The 12,159-nt window shown below is 63.8% G+C and overlaps 2 protein-coding genes across 2 annotated transcripts in view; one reads left to right on the plus strand and one right to left on the minus strand.

Moving 5' to 3' along the window:
- Positions 1–6,544, minus strand: part of CHLRE_08g358569v5 (uncharacterized protein) — an 11,606-nt gene extending 5,062 nt beyond the window's left edge. Inside the window, exons 1-16 of the mRNA XM_043064751.1 lie at positions 6,198–6,544; positions 5,580–5,744; positions 5,021–5,094; positions 4,131–4,250; positions 3,635–3,700; positions 3,297–3,313; positions 3,014–3,086; positions 2,684–2,780; positions 2,433–2,462; positions 2,052–2,079; positions 1,768–1,818; positions 1,518–1,561; positions 1,200–1,248; positions 834–898; positions 512–559; positions 44–204 (exon numbers count right to left, since the gene is read on the minus strand). Of these exons, the coding sequence (XP_042921752.1) occupies positions 44–204; positions 512–559; positions 834–898; positions 1,200–1,248; positions 1,518–1,561; positions 1,768–1,818; positions 2,052–2,079; positions 2,433–2,462; positions 2,684–2,780; positions 3,014–3,086; positions 3,297–3,313; positions 3,635–3,700; positions 4,131–4,250; positions 5,021–5,094; positions 5,580–5,744; positions 6,198–6,275 (1,166 nt within the window). The 5' untranslated portion in view covers positions 6,276–6,544. The remainder of the gene's footprint in view (positions 1–43; positions 205–511; positions 560–833; positions 899–1,199; positions 1,249–1,517; positions 1,562–1,767; positions 1,819–2,051; positions 2,080–2,432; positions 2,463–2,683; positions 2,781–3,013; positions 3,087–3,296; positions 3,314–3,634; positions 3,701–4,130; positions 4,251–5,020; positions 5,095–5,579; positions 5,745–6,197) is intronic.
- A 450-nt stretch (positions 6,545–6,994) lies between these two features.
- On the plus strand, positions 6,995–12,101 carry CHLRE_08g358570v5 (uncharacterized protein). The gene is made up of 7 exons (XM_043064752.1): positions 6,995–7,368; positions 7,502–7,598; positions 8,112–8,786; positions 9,285–9,367; positions 9,892–9,994; positions 10,237–10,323; positions 10,647–12,101. The coding sequence occupies exons 1-7, from the start codon at positions 7,205–7,207 to the stop codon at positions 10,857–10,859; spliced, it is 1,422 nt and encodes a 473-aa protein (XP_042921753.1). The 5' UTR covers positions 6,995–7,204; the 3' UTR covers positions 10,860–12,101.
- Positions 12,102–12,159: the final 58 nt, after the last annotated feature.

The raw sequence follows: 12,159 nt of genomic DNA on the forward strand, positions 1-12,159 counted from the left end.
ACCCACCCCTTACTCACACCCCCGCCCCCCGCCCGGGACGCACCCGCCCAGGCTGCCCGGCCACTCGCCGCCGCAGTGCGGCATCTGCAGCTCCGCCGTCATGAGGTGGGTGGTGGCGGCGGCCACCTCACGCCGGCAGCGCTCCAGGTCGGGCAGGTGGTCGCACGCCACCTCGGCCAGCGGCGTGCCGGCCAGGTCGTACTTCTGTGGGGGTGGGGGTGGTTGGGGGGAAGGGGTGGATAGCCAGAAAACCATACAGGCCAATCCTCAGTGGCCCCGGGGGCGCGGTACACCGGGGGTAGGGACACGGGCCTTGCACCCGTACCCGCGCGCCGTGGCCCGGCATGGCACGTGCCATACCCCAACAAAGCGCCTCACGCACACAACACCCCTTCGCCCCGCTCACGCTACACACGCGCTCTTCATTTGCTCGCTAGCCAAGACAGAGCATAAGGGCCAAGCAGCCTCCCTCCGCGTCTCCGCCTTTCGCGGCACCCCAAATGACGCACACCTTGAATGTCCACTTGTCTTTGGGCGGCTTGATGTTCTTCATCAGCTCCTGCAGGTGGTGGCGGCGGGCATGGGCGGTTGTGGTGATCAGCGTGCGTGCGTACACAGGCGCATGCGCGCGCACACACATGCACACGTACACACGTACACACGCACAGACACGCATGCATGGACGCTGAAGGGGCATACCGAATGTGCCGGGACCCCGACTCAGCCGTCGGCAGTCCACACGCACGGTTACCATAGCTGACGTGTGCATGGCCGCTCGGCTGTGTGGCAACACCCTACCTGCGGACGCATGCACGCACCGCCGCGGTACTCACATCCCCATTCGCCACCCCCAGCTTCTTGTACGCTTCCTCGTCCTTGTGCATGTTCAGGTTGTGAGCTGCGTGAGCACAAACGAACAAGCGAACAAATGAGCAAACGCACAAGTGCACGAAGTGAGCCCCCAACCGCGACATGGAGGTCGAGGGCCGCCACACAGGGGCGGGCGCGATAGATGGCTCAGAGGCTGCAAAGGTACTTCCCGCGCAGCAAGAAACGACTCACGACCCCAGAGGCCAGAGCACACCGCAGCGGCTGAGATGACGCAACTAACGTAATCATACACTCCCCTGGAACATACGACGCTACTTTGGAGGGAGGCGGCCGCAGCATGCGCATAATGCGTTGAGGTGGGCACTCACCTAAAATGAAGAAGCGCGGTTTGCCTGTGATGGCGCTGTAGAGCACGTCCTACAGGGAGCAGACCACACGCAATGGTAAGCACGTGCCTTTGGCAAGCAGGGCGTGGCGTGGCGGAGCGGGGCAGGAGGAGTGCAGCCTGGTGGCACTAAGAACTGCAAGACGCTGCCACCTGCACCATCTGCTGGTCTCACGCGCCAACCCCCCACCCCACCCTTGGTTCCACACGCCTGCTCGGCCGCCCAATTCCAGCCTGATCCGCCCACACACTATCTACACGATGTAATGCAAAACCCAAACGGACCCGCCACGGCACCCACCGACATCGACTCCTGGTCGTCCGACCAGATCCAGTTGGCGGCCTCTGTGATGGTGTGGATGTGTGTTTAAAAGCACAAGGAGCGAAACACACGTTTTGCGTGTTGAAAGGAAACGGAAAGCGCGCGTCCGCCAGTGCAGCTTGCGGATTGATGGGTGGCAGGTTATGGTCATGTGCAGGTACGGGATCAGCTGAACAGGTTTCGGCATCTCAGTGAACGCTCCCGGGTCGCAGCAAACCCCTGCACTCACTCGCTTTGGGACTCAGGTCGAAGATGCCGCTAGGGTCTTCCGCCCACCGCACTGCAGCATGCAGTCACGAGCAGTCGTACCAGAAAGTCAGCCACACACGAAGGTCGTTCACGCATTAAATGCGGCTCGGCAAGTAAGCTAGCCTTTATTATTTACCTAGTACGCACGTGGCGAGCTGCGTCGGTGCTGCGGAAATGGAGCAGGCGTGCATGCTCGCAGTCGGGCCACAGGCCAGCCCAGCTAGCCATGCCCCCCCCCCCACCTCGCCCACGTACTGCACCCACCGACTTTCAGGACCATGTCGTACAACATCTGTAAACGGCAGCGAGTTGGGCGGGGGTGGGGTGGGGTGGGGGCCGGCGAGGTGTGGGGGGGGGGTGTTGCAGGGCTAAGAAACCAGTTAAGGCACCAGGTCTCAGCGGGCTAGTGGGGCCACGTGCCCAGAGCTCTGGGCAGCCAGCAGCACACCAGGGGCCCGGCCGAGAGGCGCGCTTGTGGTACAGGTGGGGCACAGTGCCCACGACATTGCATGGATGAGCCGCCCGTGGTGACGAAGCCGTCGGTCGCCTGCCCACTCATTCCTAGTGCCCGCACCGCCTCCCGACTCCGTCGCAAGCAATTGCGGCTTCCACATGCGGCACGTGATGCAACGCCCTCCCGCTCACCCAGGCGATGGGGCCGTTGGGCGCCGCATTCTGCGGGGGGCAATCAACAGCGCATGGCGGGGTCTGAGTGCGAACATGACCTACTGGATTTCATTCCTGCCATTCCCATTCCCCCCAACCCTTCCCCACCGCCAACCCCGCCCACCGACAACCCGCCCTGCCCCTCCACGCAGTCTTCCATGTACAATCACCTTCCGCCCCGCGCTCCGCCGACCCCCACCACCCCACGCAGGCCTCCAACCCGCCCCTACCTGTATGTACACAAACCCACTGTTGACGCAGTCGCCGCACTCAGCCTGCGTGAACAGGTTTATCTCCGACAGCGGCGAGTCGGGGGCCTTGACACGCCTGGACACACAGCGAGATTGTTGTGCGGCGGAGAGGCGGATGGAAACACGGGTGCATGCAGGTCAAGTCAGGAGGAGGAGCGCAGCAATAAAGAGCAGCGACAGGACACGGTAAGATGAGCAAAGCATCGTTCCTTCCCGCCGCCAGGCCACCACCTGACACATGGGGCGGTGTTCTTGTTGGGATTGGACAATTAGAACCCCTCCACCCCCAATCTTCCCCCCCGCCCTTACCAGTACAGGTCGCCCAGCACCAGGTTGTCGCTGTCCAGCGCCAACACGTTGTAACCCAGGGCCACAGCGCGGGCTGGGGGGGGAGGGAAGAGGGGGAGGAAGAGGCAGGACGAGTGCGCGCGGGCGATAGCCTCTAAGCATGCTATCGCGGGGGGCGATAGCCTCTAAGCATGCGAGCGACCGACTGTGTGAAGGGCGGCAATCACTGTGCAGATGTGCCCCCGCGCCCCTGCTGCAAGCCTAAACCCCCCCACCCCCCACCCCCACGCGCGGGCCCGCCTACCTGCAGTGTACCACTTCCTGCGCGCCGCCGGCGGTAGAGCGGAGTGAAGTGGAGTGGAGGGTAGTGAAGGCATGGGCGGGGAAGGGGACTCGTCAGCCTCCACATTGCGAGCTCATCCCCAGTACCGGTAGCCTCCCTCCCATGCATTACGCCCAGACCCAGGCCCCGGGCCCTGGGCCCTCCGTGCCCACTCAGTCCATTGGCATTTGGGGTCTAGGCGTTGGGCTTGTGCACGTACACTTCCCATCCGCACCCCGAACCACCCTTCCCCCCCCCTAATGCCTCCAACCCTACCTCCCGCTCAGGCCGCACACGTACACGCACACGGCCGTACGCACCTCCACCACACCGTCATGCCAATACCCCGGGCCAGGAAGGGGAAGCCCACCGGGTAGGGCTTGCCGCTGCAGGGGGCCGGGCGAAGAATGTGTGTGTGTGTGTGTGTGTGTGTCGGGGGTGGGACATGTTGGCTGTGCCATTAGACGAGCGTCCTGTTACCGTGCTGTGTTGCGGCGTGTGCGGCGCATGCGGCACCTGCAGGACCCGGATACCACGTCCCAGCCCCTGCCCTTCCACCCCTTGGTCACCTCACCAGCCTCCCACTCCCTCCCTGGCCCTGCCCCCTCCCTCCCATACAACGGCACAAAAGCACCCACACACACACATAAAACGCCGTTCCTGCGTGTTTCCGTTTTCTTTTGCTCTGTAACACCTATACCACACACACACACATAAAACGCCGTTCCTGCGTGTTTCCGTTTTCTTTTGCTCTGTAACACCTATACCACACACACACACACACGCATGCACGCCCGCGCCGCCACACCCGCCCACCTGGGGTCGCGGGTGGCGTACGTGCCGCACTGCAGCGGGCCGTGCTCGTGTGTCCAGGGCGCGAAGATGTGCGCCAGGCGGTGGCACTCGGCCAGCTCCGGCAGGATGCCGATGATGTGGCTGCAGGCAGGTGGCAGGTGAGGGAGGTGAGGCAGGTGAGGGAGGTGAGGGAGGTGAGGCAGGTGAGGGAGGTGAGGCAGGTGAGGCAGGTGAGGCAGGTGAGGCAGGCAGGCAGCGGACAAATGTGGCAACAGGTGGCACAGGTGGCGTGCGCAGCAGCCATGGCTGTGTTAAAGAGCACAAGGAAAACGTTGCGCAAAGACAGTGTATGCGATGCAGCAAAGCGACGGTTTAGGGATGTTACCTGAAGTTACCTCGCATACCTGCTGCGGTGAGCCGCCGGTCTTACCAACCGGAAATCGCGCAACCCCCGCTACTCTAACCTCGAGGGGGGATTCGTGTCCACACGCTCTCAAGGGTGCAAACCCATGCATGTGCTCACGGTACCGTGAGGCCCAGGCACTCCTACGATTCCTAGCGCCTCGTCGCTACTCCTGGCCGCTAAGTCCAAGCTCCCGCCCAATCCTCGATGAAATTCTCACCTACGAGCGAATAAGAAAACAACAGAGCACAGGGCGGCAGCAGGGGAGTGTCACGAACAAGAGCGAAGGAACATGTTAGCGCGGCGGCGCGCGACGAGCAAGAGCAAACACGCAGCCCAGTCCCAGCCCAATTAACTACACTAGGGGTTGCGCGATTTGGTAAAGAGACGGAGGGTGGGCGACCACGAGCAAGTAAACAGGCGGGGGACCACACCATGGCTGTGTGTGTGTGTGTGTGTGGGGGGGTGTGTGTGTGTGAAAGTGACACTCATGCGGGGAGTAGCCCACCTGTATCCCGCGTTGCGGAAGCGCGCCAGGGACTGTGTGGCCTCGGGCATGCGGTCCTCCGAGAACAGGATCAACTGCGCAGCAGCAGCAGCAGCCGGGGGACACAAGCAAGGCGTGATGAGCGAGGCAGAGCGCCAGAGGCACAAGAGGCACAAGAGGCACGAAACGCGCTAGAGGCCCAGAGGTCCAGCGGCCAAACCTTCCGCCAAGAGGCCCCTGCCCACGCAAGCCCACCCCGCTGCCGCTGCAGAGGGCCACCAGGGGCGGCACAGTGCCGAGCAGGGAAGGTCGCACCCCTTGCGCCGCGCGCTGCAGCATACGAGTCCAGGCATGCCCCACAGATCCACCGCCACCCACCAAAACCGCGGCGTGTCCTGGAGCCTTCTCATGGTATGGTGGAAACAACACCCCCTCCCCATCCACCCGTTCGCCCCACACCTCCCCTCTCGGAGGCGGTCACACGCACCTCCCCGACTCCGCCCCATTCGCAACCACTCCCCGCCCCTTCCCGCCCCCCATACCGCAATTTGGGCTGGTATCTACAACCCCCCCCCCGCACCTCCTTCTTGTACTGTGTTGCTTCCAGCGCCTCCTTTATGTTCGCAGCCGAGTCCAGCGGCCCCACGTAGCCCCGCGTGGCGCCCCAGCTGCAGTAGGCGCCGCCGCCGCGCCGGTCGCACACCTTGAGGCGCAGGTAGTGCTGGTGCAGGTGCATGTCGTGGGCCTGTGATGCGTGTGTTTGTGTGTGTGTGTGTGGTTGTGTGTGTGGTTGTGTGTGTGTGTGTGTGTGTGTGTGTGTGTACATGTGTGTGTGTGTGTGTGTGTGTGTTTGCAAGCACACGAACTGGGTGTTTGTTTGTGCGGGGGAGTAATGTGAGCATGCTTTAGGGGATGGAGGGGGCGGTGGTGGCGGGTTGGAAGGCGTAGGCGGGGACCGGTGGGAGGGGGAGGAGGCAGCGCCTGTGCTTATGAGTTACAGGACTGATGAAGCCGCCTGCCTTACCCTCGTATCCAGTTCTTCACCGTGGAACTCACTATCCTGCTACACCACCACGTCAGGGTATGTGCCCGCGGCGCGCCTGGGTCTGCCCAGGCCGGCTTGGGCGACCACCGCTAACTGTCTCGTTTCCGCCAGTTCCAGTAGTTGGGTCCCAGTCGTTGGGGCTCACCAGCTCACCTTGGCTTGGACCGACCAGTGCGCCCAGGCGGCGAGGCACACCAGCACCAATGTAAACGTGCTCGTATACCCACTCATTCTAGTCGTATAGGCTCATGAACGCCTCAGCGCCAGTTACTGTGGGCTCGCGATGGCATGGCGTCAACCCGCCCGCCAGCCTCTCTGCGAAAATGATTGCTCGAGTTAATTTGTTTATCATGTATACGTCATTTGGGCGAAGTCTGCCGATGGAACAATGCTTATCAAGCCGGAAACTGAACTACGCGGTAACTTGAGGGTAATTAGGGGTCTTGTAAAAAGGCAAGGGGCTCTTAAAGTTTGAACAGCCGAGAACATCGCTTAGAGGCTAGAAAATGGGAGGGTCGGATCTGTGAGTTGCGCAACTGCGACTCACAGTCCCAGTCCCGTACCCAACCGTGCGCAAGGGGAGTGCGTTACGTAGTCATGAGGGACAAGCAGACATCATGCCGCGTGTCTGCGCAAATTTCTGGCTTTGTCGAATCCAGGTTGAGCCGGCGGCAGCATGTTTGGCCGTGGGGTGGCCAGTGCTAGCTCCTCATGGCACTCCTCGCGCACTGCGAAACGGACGCAACGGGTTTAACACTTGTTTGCGGTACATGGGGTGACACTTGTGGTCGAACGCAGTGAGAACAGCTGTTGGAAGGGGCCCGGGAGACGGGGGCCGTGCGGGGGAATACGCGGGTTAAGACACGACACGCACACCATGCTCTCCTGCTGCGGCTGCCTACGTTCAGTTTTGTGCAGAAATCAGACCTGTATTAGCGTCTGTACCTTACAGGAACAAGTAGGGCTTGAATGTACTTGCGCGCTTGAGACTGCAGAACTTTTAGCCTCAACAGTTCGTTGCCTTGCTGCTTTTGATACTATGTGTCTCACCGACGACTTTCTTTACGAGCAGTAAACCTATCTAACAAGGTTGACCTCTCGTTCATAGGGCAGTAAAGTCTAGCCTGGCAACGATTTGTTAGTGAAGCAAGCCAGCCAGGATGGCCGGGGGCAACCTATTTAAAGGACTCTACTCCTCGGATTCTCTATCGAGACCGCAGCGCCTCGCACGCGCTGCGGCTGTGGGCGTGGTTGTCTGCGGTGGAGCGTACGCGGTGAACCGGCGCTGCCGGCCAGAGTCTGTCCGACCAAAGCAGAGCGAGAAGTAAGCCTTTTGTGTTCCCAAATCAGCTTTCCAGCCGGGCGTCGGGGGATTCTTTCCGGGGTTCGGCACCCTTTGTGGCACCAACGGCGACGCAAGGTCACGCTGAGCCGAACGCTCGTGCACGGCCCCACAGGAGATTTCTTCTGCCTCAACCAGTTGTGGATGCCATATGCGGCGCCGTCGGCGAGGTATCGCAGATAGTTCTGCTATACCCACTTGAAACCATCAAGGTGTGTGCACATTGCGCGATGCCTCGCGGCCGTGTGCAGCCCTCGCTGCCTGTCCGAGGCTGGCACAGGCGATGCCCACCTAGCAGCAACTAGAAAGGCTCAGGTATTCAGTTGCAGCGGATCCCTTAATGCGGCGCCGGGCCTGGGGTGCGCTGGCAGCAGCCGTGGCTGCAGTGGCGGGGACGGCGGGAACCGCCGCCAGACGCGGAAGACCTCTCCCAGCCTGTGGAGCTTATCCAAGCCAGGAGGCGCCGAAGGAGCACACAGTTGGAGTGCCCTTGTCTTGCTGCAGCCGTATGCGCCCGACCCACATCCTGCCCGGCATGCCTCTCAGCACCTCACACCTGCGCTCACACCTGTCCAGCGCACCCCGCCGTGGTGCCCCACCGCCCTCCGCCACCACGTCCCCGGCCCACACGGCCACACTCCCAGCACCCGCAACCAACCCGCAACCCGCCACTGCCGCACCAAAGCCCACTGCCCAACCCACATCGCGCCCAACCCACATCGCAGGTGCGGTGTCAGGCCGACTGCCTGAGCGCCACCGCCGTGGTCCAGAACATGACCCGCAACGGCTGGGGGCCGCACGTGGTGCAGCAGCTCTACGCCGGGCTGGGCTCCGCCGCCGCCTTCTCGGTGGTGGTGGGCGCCATCCACTGGCTCACCTTCTGCACCGCCAAGCGCGCGGCGCTGGACGTGATGGTGCAGCAGGCCAACGAGGCCAAGGCCAAGGCGGCGGCGGAGGGCGGCGCCGGCGCGGCGCTGGGCGCCGCCGCCGCCAGCAGCACGGCGGCGCCGGGCAAGACGCACAAGGGCGGCAGCAGCGGCAGCCAGAGCGGCACAGCACACCTGCACGTGTCCAGCGGCCACCACATGCACGACCAGGAGGTGCGGCTGGAGCGCGGGGCCGCCGCCGCCGGGGGCGCGGCAGGCGGCGGCGCCGCCGGCTCGGACGCGGCCAAGAAGGCGTCAGGGGGCGGCGGCGGGGGCCACGGCGGCGGTCTGGAGGAGGCCCCGGAGGGCGCTGACGTGGGCATGCTGGCCAGCGCCAACATGGTGGGGGCCACTGTGGGCGCCATCATGACGGCGCTGGTGGAGGGGCCGCTGGAGCTGTTCCGGCACCAGGCGCAGGCGGGGCTAATCAGCGGCAACCTGTTCCGGGAGATGAACAACGTGGTCAAGAAGCAGGTGGGGCGGAGGCGGAGGAGGCGGGCCGCGACTGTACGTGCTTTGGGAAGGGGAGGGGAGGAAACGCAGGGAAGGGCATGCTTGACGGCCAAAGCTAGTAGGCCCGGACTAAATGACGGCGAGGAGGGACGCCATGTGAGGACCAAAGCGATGACATGTTGAGAATCCAGAGAGGGTGGGGAAGAGGGTCCAAACCCAACCAAGGGAAAGCCACTGCGGCTGGAGCGGTGCGCGCGGTGCGGTGTCCGGTTGGGAGGGGCGAATGGAGACACACACATACCGTATGCGTACACCCGCCTCCGTGCTGAGGTCGGACCCTGCGGCTCAGCGGGAGTGATGTCGGCTTGCGCGCGCATGAGCCAGAGAACCCATCACGAGCCTGCGAGTGACTCGAAACCAACGCCTTAACCGCACGCGTCACAACCCGCCACACACCGCATGCGCCCGCCCGCTCCCCTCCCCACTCCAATACACCTCCCCGCTGCTGCCCTCCCGCAGGGCCCCATGGGCCTGTACTGGGGCTTCCTGCCGTACTGCCTGGAGTCGTTCCCCTACGACATCAGCGAGCTGGCCACATACAGGTGCGAGGGGCGGGGGTAGGTCATTCCGGAGGCCAAAGCAATGCCAGCCGAGTGGAAGCACTGGGGGCTGGCGTGGGCGGGTGGGGATAGTATGTTCGGGAGGTGATAGCGTGTCTTCGGTGGGGTCGGGGTTATTGAAGGGTGGGAGCACGGCTGGGAAAGCAGGCAGCCTGCAGCGCCTGCACGCCTTCAAGGGCGTGGGAGAGGGCGGCGCAGCTGAGGGTAGTGTCAAAGGGGACGGGCGGGGGAGCGGCGCCTGGGCGGGGGAGTGAGGGCTGCGGAATGGGGGCGGGGGAGTGTGTACGGGAGGTGGTTGCTGCCAGCGTGTCTACGGCGGGGTTGGAGGCTGAGGGGCGCGGTGTGGACTGTGCGGTGGCGTGCAGCGTACCAGGTCCCGGCGTTGTGCATGCCCCGGTACACGCCCACACGGCACCCGCCCCACCCCTCCCACCCCACACGCCCCCGCCCTTATCCCTACTCCTTCCTCCCTCCCTCCATATCCTTCCCTCCCTCCCGCCCCGCAGCCAGCTGCGCGACGTGTACAACCAGGCCGTGACCCAGGCCAACGCGCTCACGGGCGGCAAGGCCAGCGCGCTGTTCGGGCCGGAGGCCAAGGTGCCCAGCCAGGTGCGTGGGAGGCCTGCTGAGGAGGGGTAGCGGAGGGGAGGGAGGTGGAAGGGGGAAGGGCGAAGCTGCATGGCTGAGCTGGGAATGGCGCAAATGGGCTGTGGCGGCTAGGGGGGCGCGACAGTGGAGATGCCTCACCTGGCGCTGCTGCATGTTGCCAGGTGAGGCAGCTCCAGGTGTGTTGACGGCACTGCAACTATCCCCCTGCCCGCTTCTTCCCGCCCGCGTCCTCCTGTCCGCAGTTGTGGGACATTGCCATCGGCGCGGCGGCAGGCAGCGCGGCCACGCTCATATCCATGCCCTTCGACGTGGTCAAGACCTACATGCAGGTGCGGTGGCCCGGGGCGTGAGGTGCAGGGGCTGGTGCCCTGGATCCCTGGGGCTGACGCAGCGCCCGGCGGCCCCTTCCACCCGCGGACCTGTGCACTCCACCTGGCCCGCCCCATGGCCTTTGCCGCACCCCTCCCGTCTTCTCCACTCCAACTTGCCGTGAAACCGGCTGCTTCCCTAGCCCCCCTCATGACGACATGGAAGGTCCGGTGCATCTGCTGGTATCGTACCGTATCCCACTTCTTCTCTTCCTAACCCACCATGCCACCCCCTTCCCCGCCCCGCCCCGCCCCGCCCCGTCCCGCCCTGCCCTGCCCCGCAGACGCACGCGGGCGAGGCTGTGTCCATGTCGGCGGTGGCGCAGGTGCGCGCCTTCTTCGCCACCGGCAGCCGCATGGTGGCGCAGCACGGAGCCGGCGCGCTGTGGGTGGGCGTGGTGCCGCGCCTGGCGCAGCAGGTGCCCAGCTGCACCATTTGCTGGTGGGCGGTGGAGGCGTGCCAGCACTGGCTCAAGCCCATCACCGCGCCCGCGTAGATACCGTAGGGCGGGTGATGGTGTGGGGATGGGGATGGGGCAGGGCTTGAGGTGGGGGTGAGAGGGCACTGCGAACGGGAGGCGGGTGCTGGGTGGTGCGGCAGGTAGGCGGGGAGCGGGGTTGGCGAATCATTTTAATGCGCGTGGGGCTGCAGTTTTGCATGCGAGCGTATGGGTTTGCCCGCAGGGTGTATGCTCCGGCGGGTGTCGTGTCATTTTTGCGGCGCGTGTGTGGGCGGCGCTTGGGGTTGATGTCGTCCTGCGGTGTGACAGGGCATGTGGCGGGGTCGTCGTACCCAAGCCATGCCATGCACGCGGCGCCATTAATCTGTTCGGGGTTGAGTGGGATGGTGCTGAGAGCGGAGAGAGACACTAGAGAGCGGGGAAGAGCGACCTCGCGCGAGGAGTGCTGAGGCCGAATCGGGCGCGTCCATCCAGAGCCAGAGTACTGAGGCCGAATCGGGCGCGTCCATCCAGAGGCAGAGCAAGCGCACGCGCAAGGCTAGCACCGGGCTACAGTGCTGGTGGTGGTGGCCGCTTCTGAGTAGCCGCTATGGAACTCCTCAAGTTTTGCCCCACGGCTTGCGCATTCTTTATTCCACGGTGTGGGCTATTATTGGTTAAGCCCCTTCGCGGGGGCTATGTTTATTGATTGTGCAGTTCGTGCGTGCGTGAGCCCTGGCGCCCGTCGCACGCAGGCACGCGCACTCCAATTACGTGAGAGCGTATGTGAGTTGCCGGTGTTAAAAGAAATGGGTCAGTCGCAGCTGGCCTTGAACGCGGTGTTTAATGGTCCAGTGGCAATGGCTGCTTTAAGTGGGCCAGCGCGGCACTGTGGACCCTACCTCGCTCCTGACGGAAACAGGCCAGCCCGAGCCTGAGGAGTTGTGAGCGCACATGCTTGCCAGCCAGGCAGCCAGCCAGCCGCTGCTGCGCAGGTGCATAATTGCATTCACGCGCTGCATGGGCGCGAGGCCTGCTGGCGGCAGTGTTGTACGCCATGCCGCCCGGTCAAGCAGAGGATGCGACCATCAGCACAATGTAGTGCCAAGTCTGGGGCTTACAACGTGGGACGTCTGAGTCCGGGGCACTCCTGGTTTGTGCCGGCAGAGTCGCTGTCTGTCTGTCCGACTCTGGGGCGTTACAACTGGCGCTATGTGCAGCAATCTGTGCTGTTAGTGAGGGTTCTGACTGTGTCCTCAACATCGGGTTACTGTGCAAGACTTGTAACTGTATATGAGTCTCCGACAAGGTTGCGATATTACAAAGAAGGGACAATCCGACCAAGCAAGGGTGCCCG

The sequence above is a fragment of the Chlamydomonas reinhardtii genome, chromosome 8 (assembly GCF_000002595.2).
Source record: "Chlamydomonas reinhardtii strain CC-503 cw92 mt+ chromosome 8, whole genome shotgun sequence".
In the NCBI taxonomy this organism is placed as follows: Eukaryota; Viridiplantae; Chlorophyta; class Chlorophyceae; order Chlamydomonadales; family Chlamydomonadaceae; genus Chlamydomonas; species Chlamydomonas reinhardtii.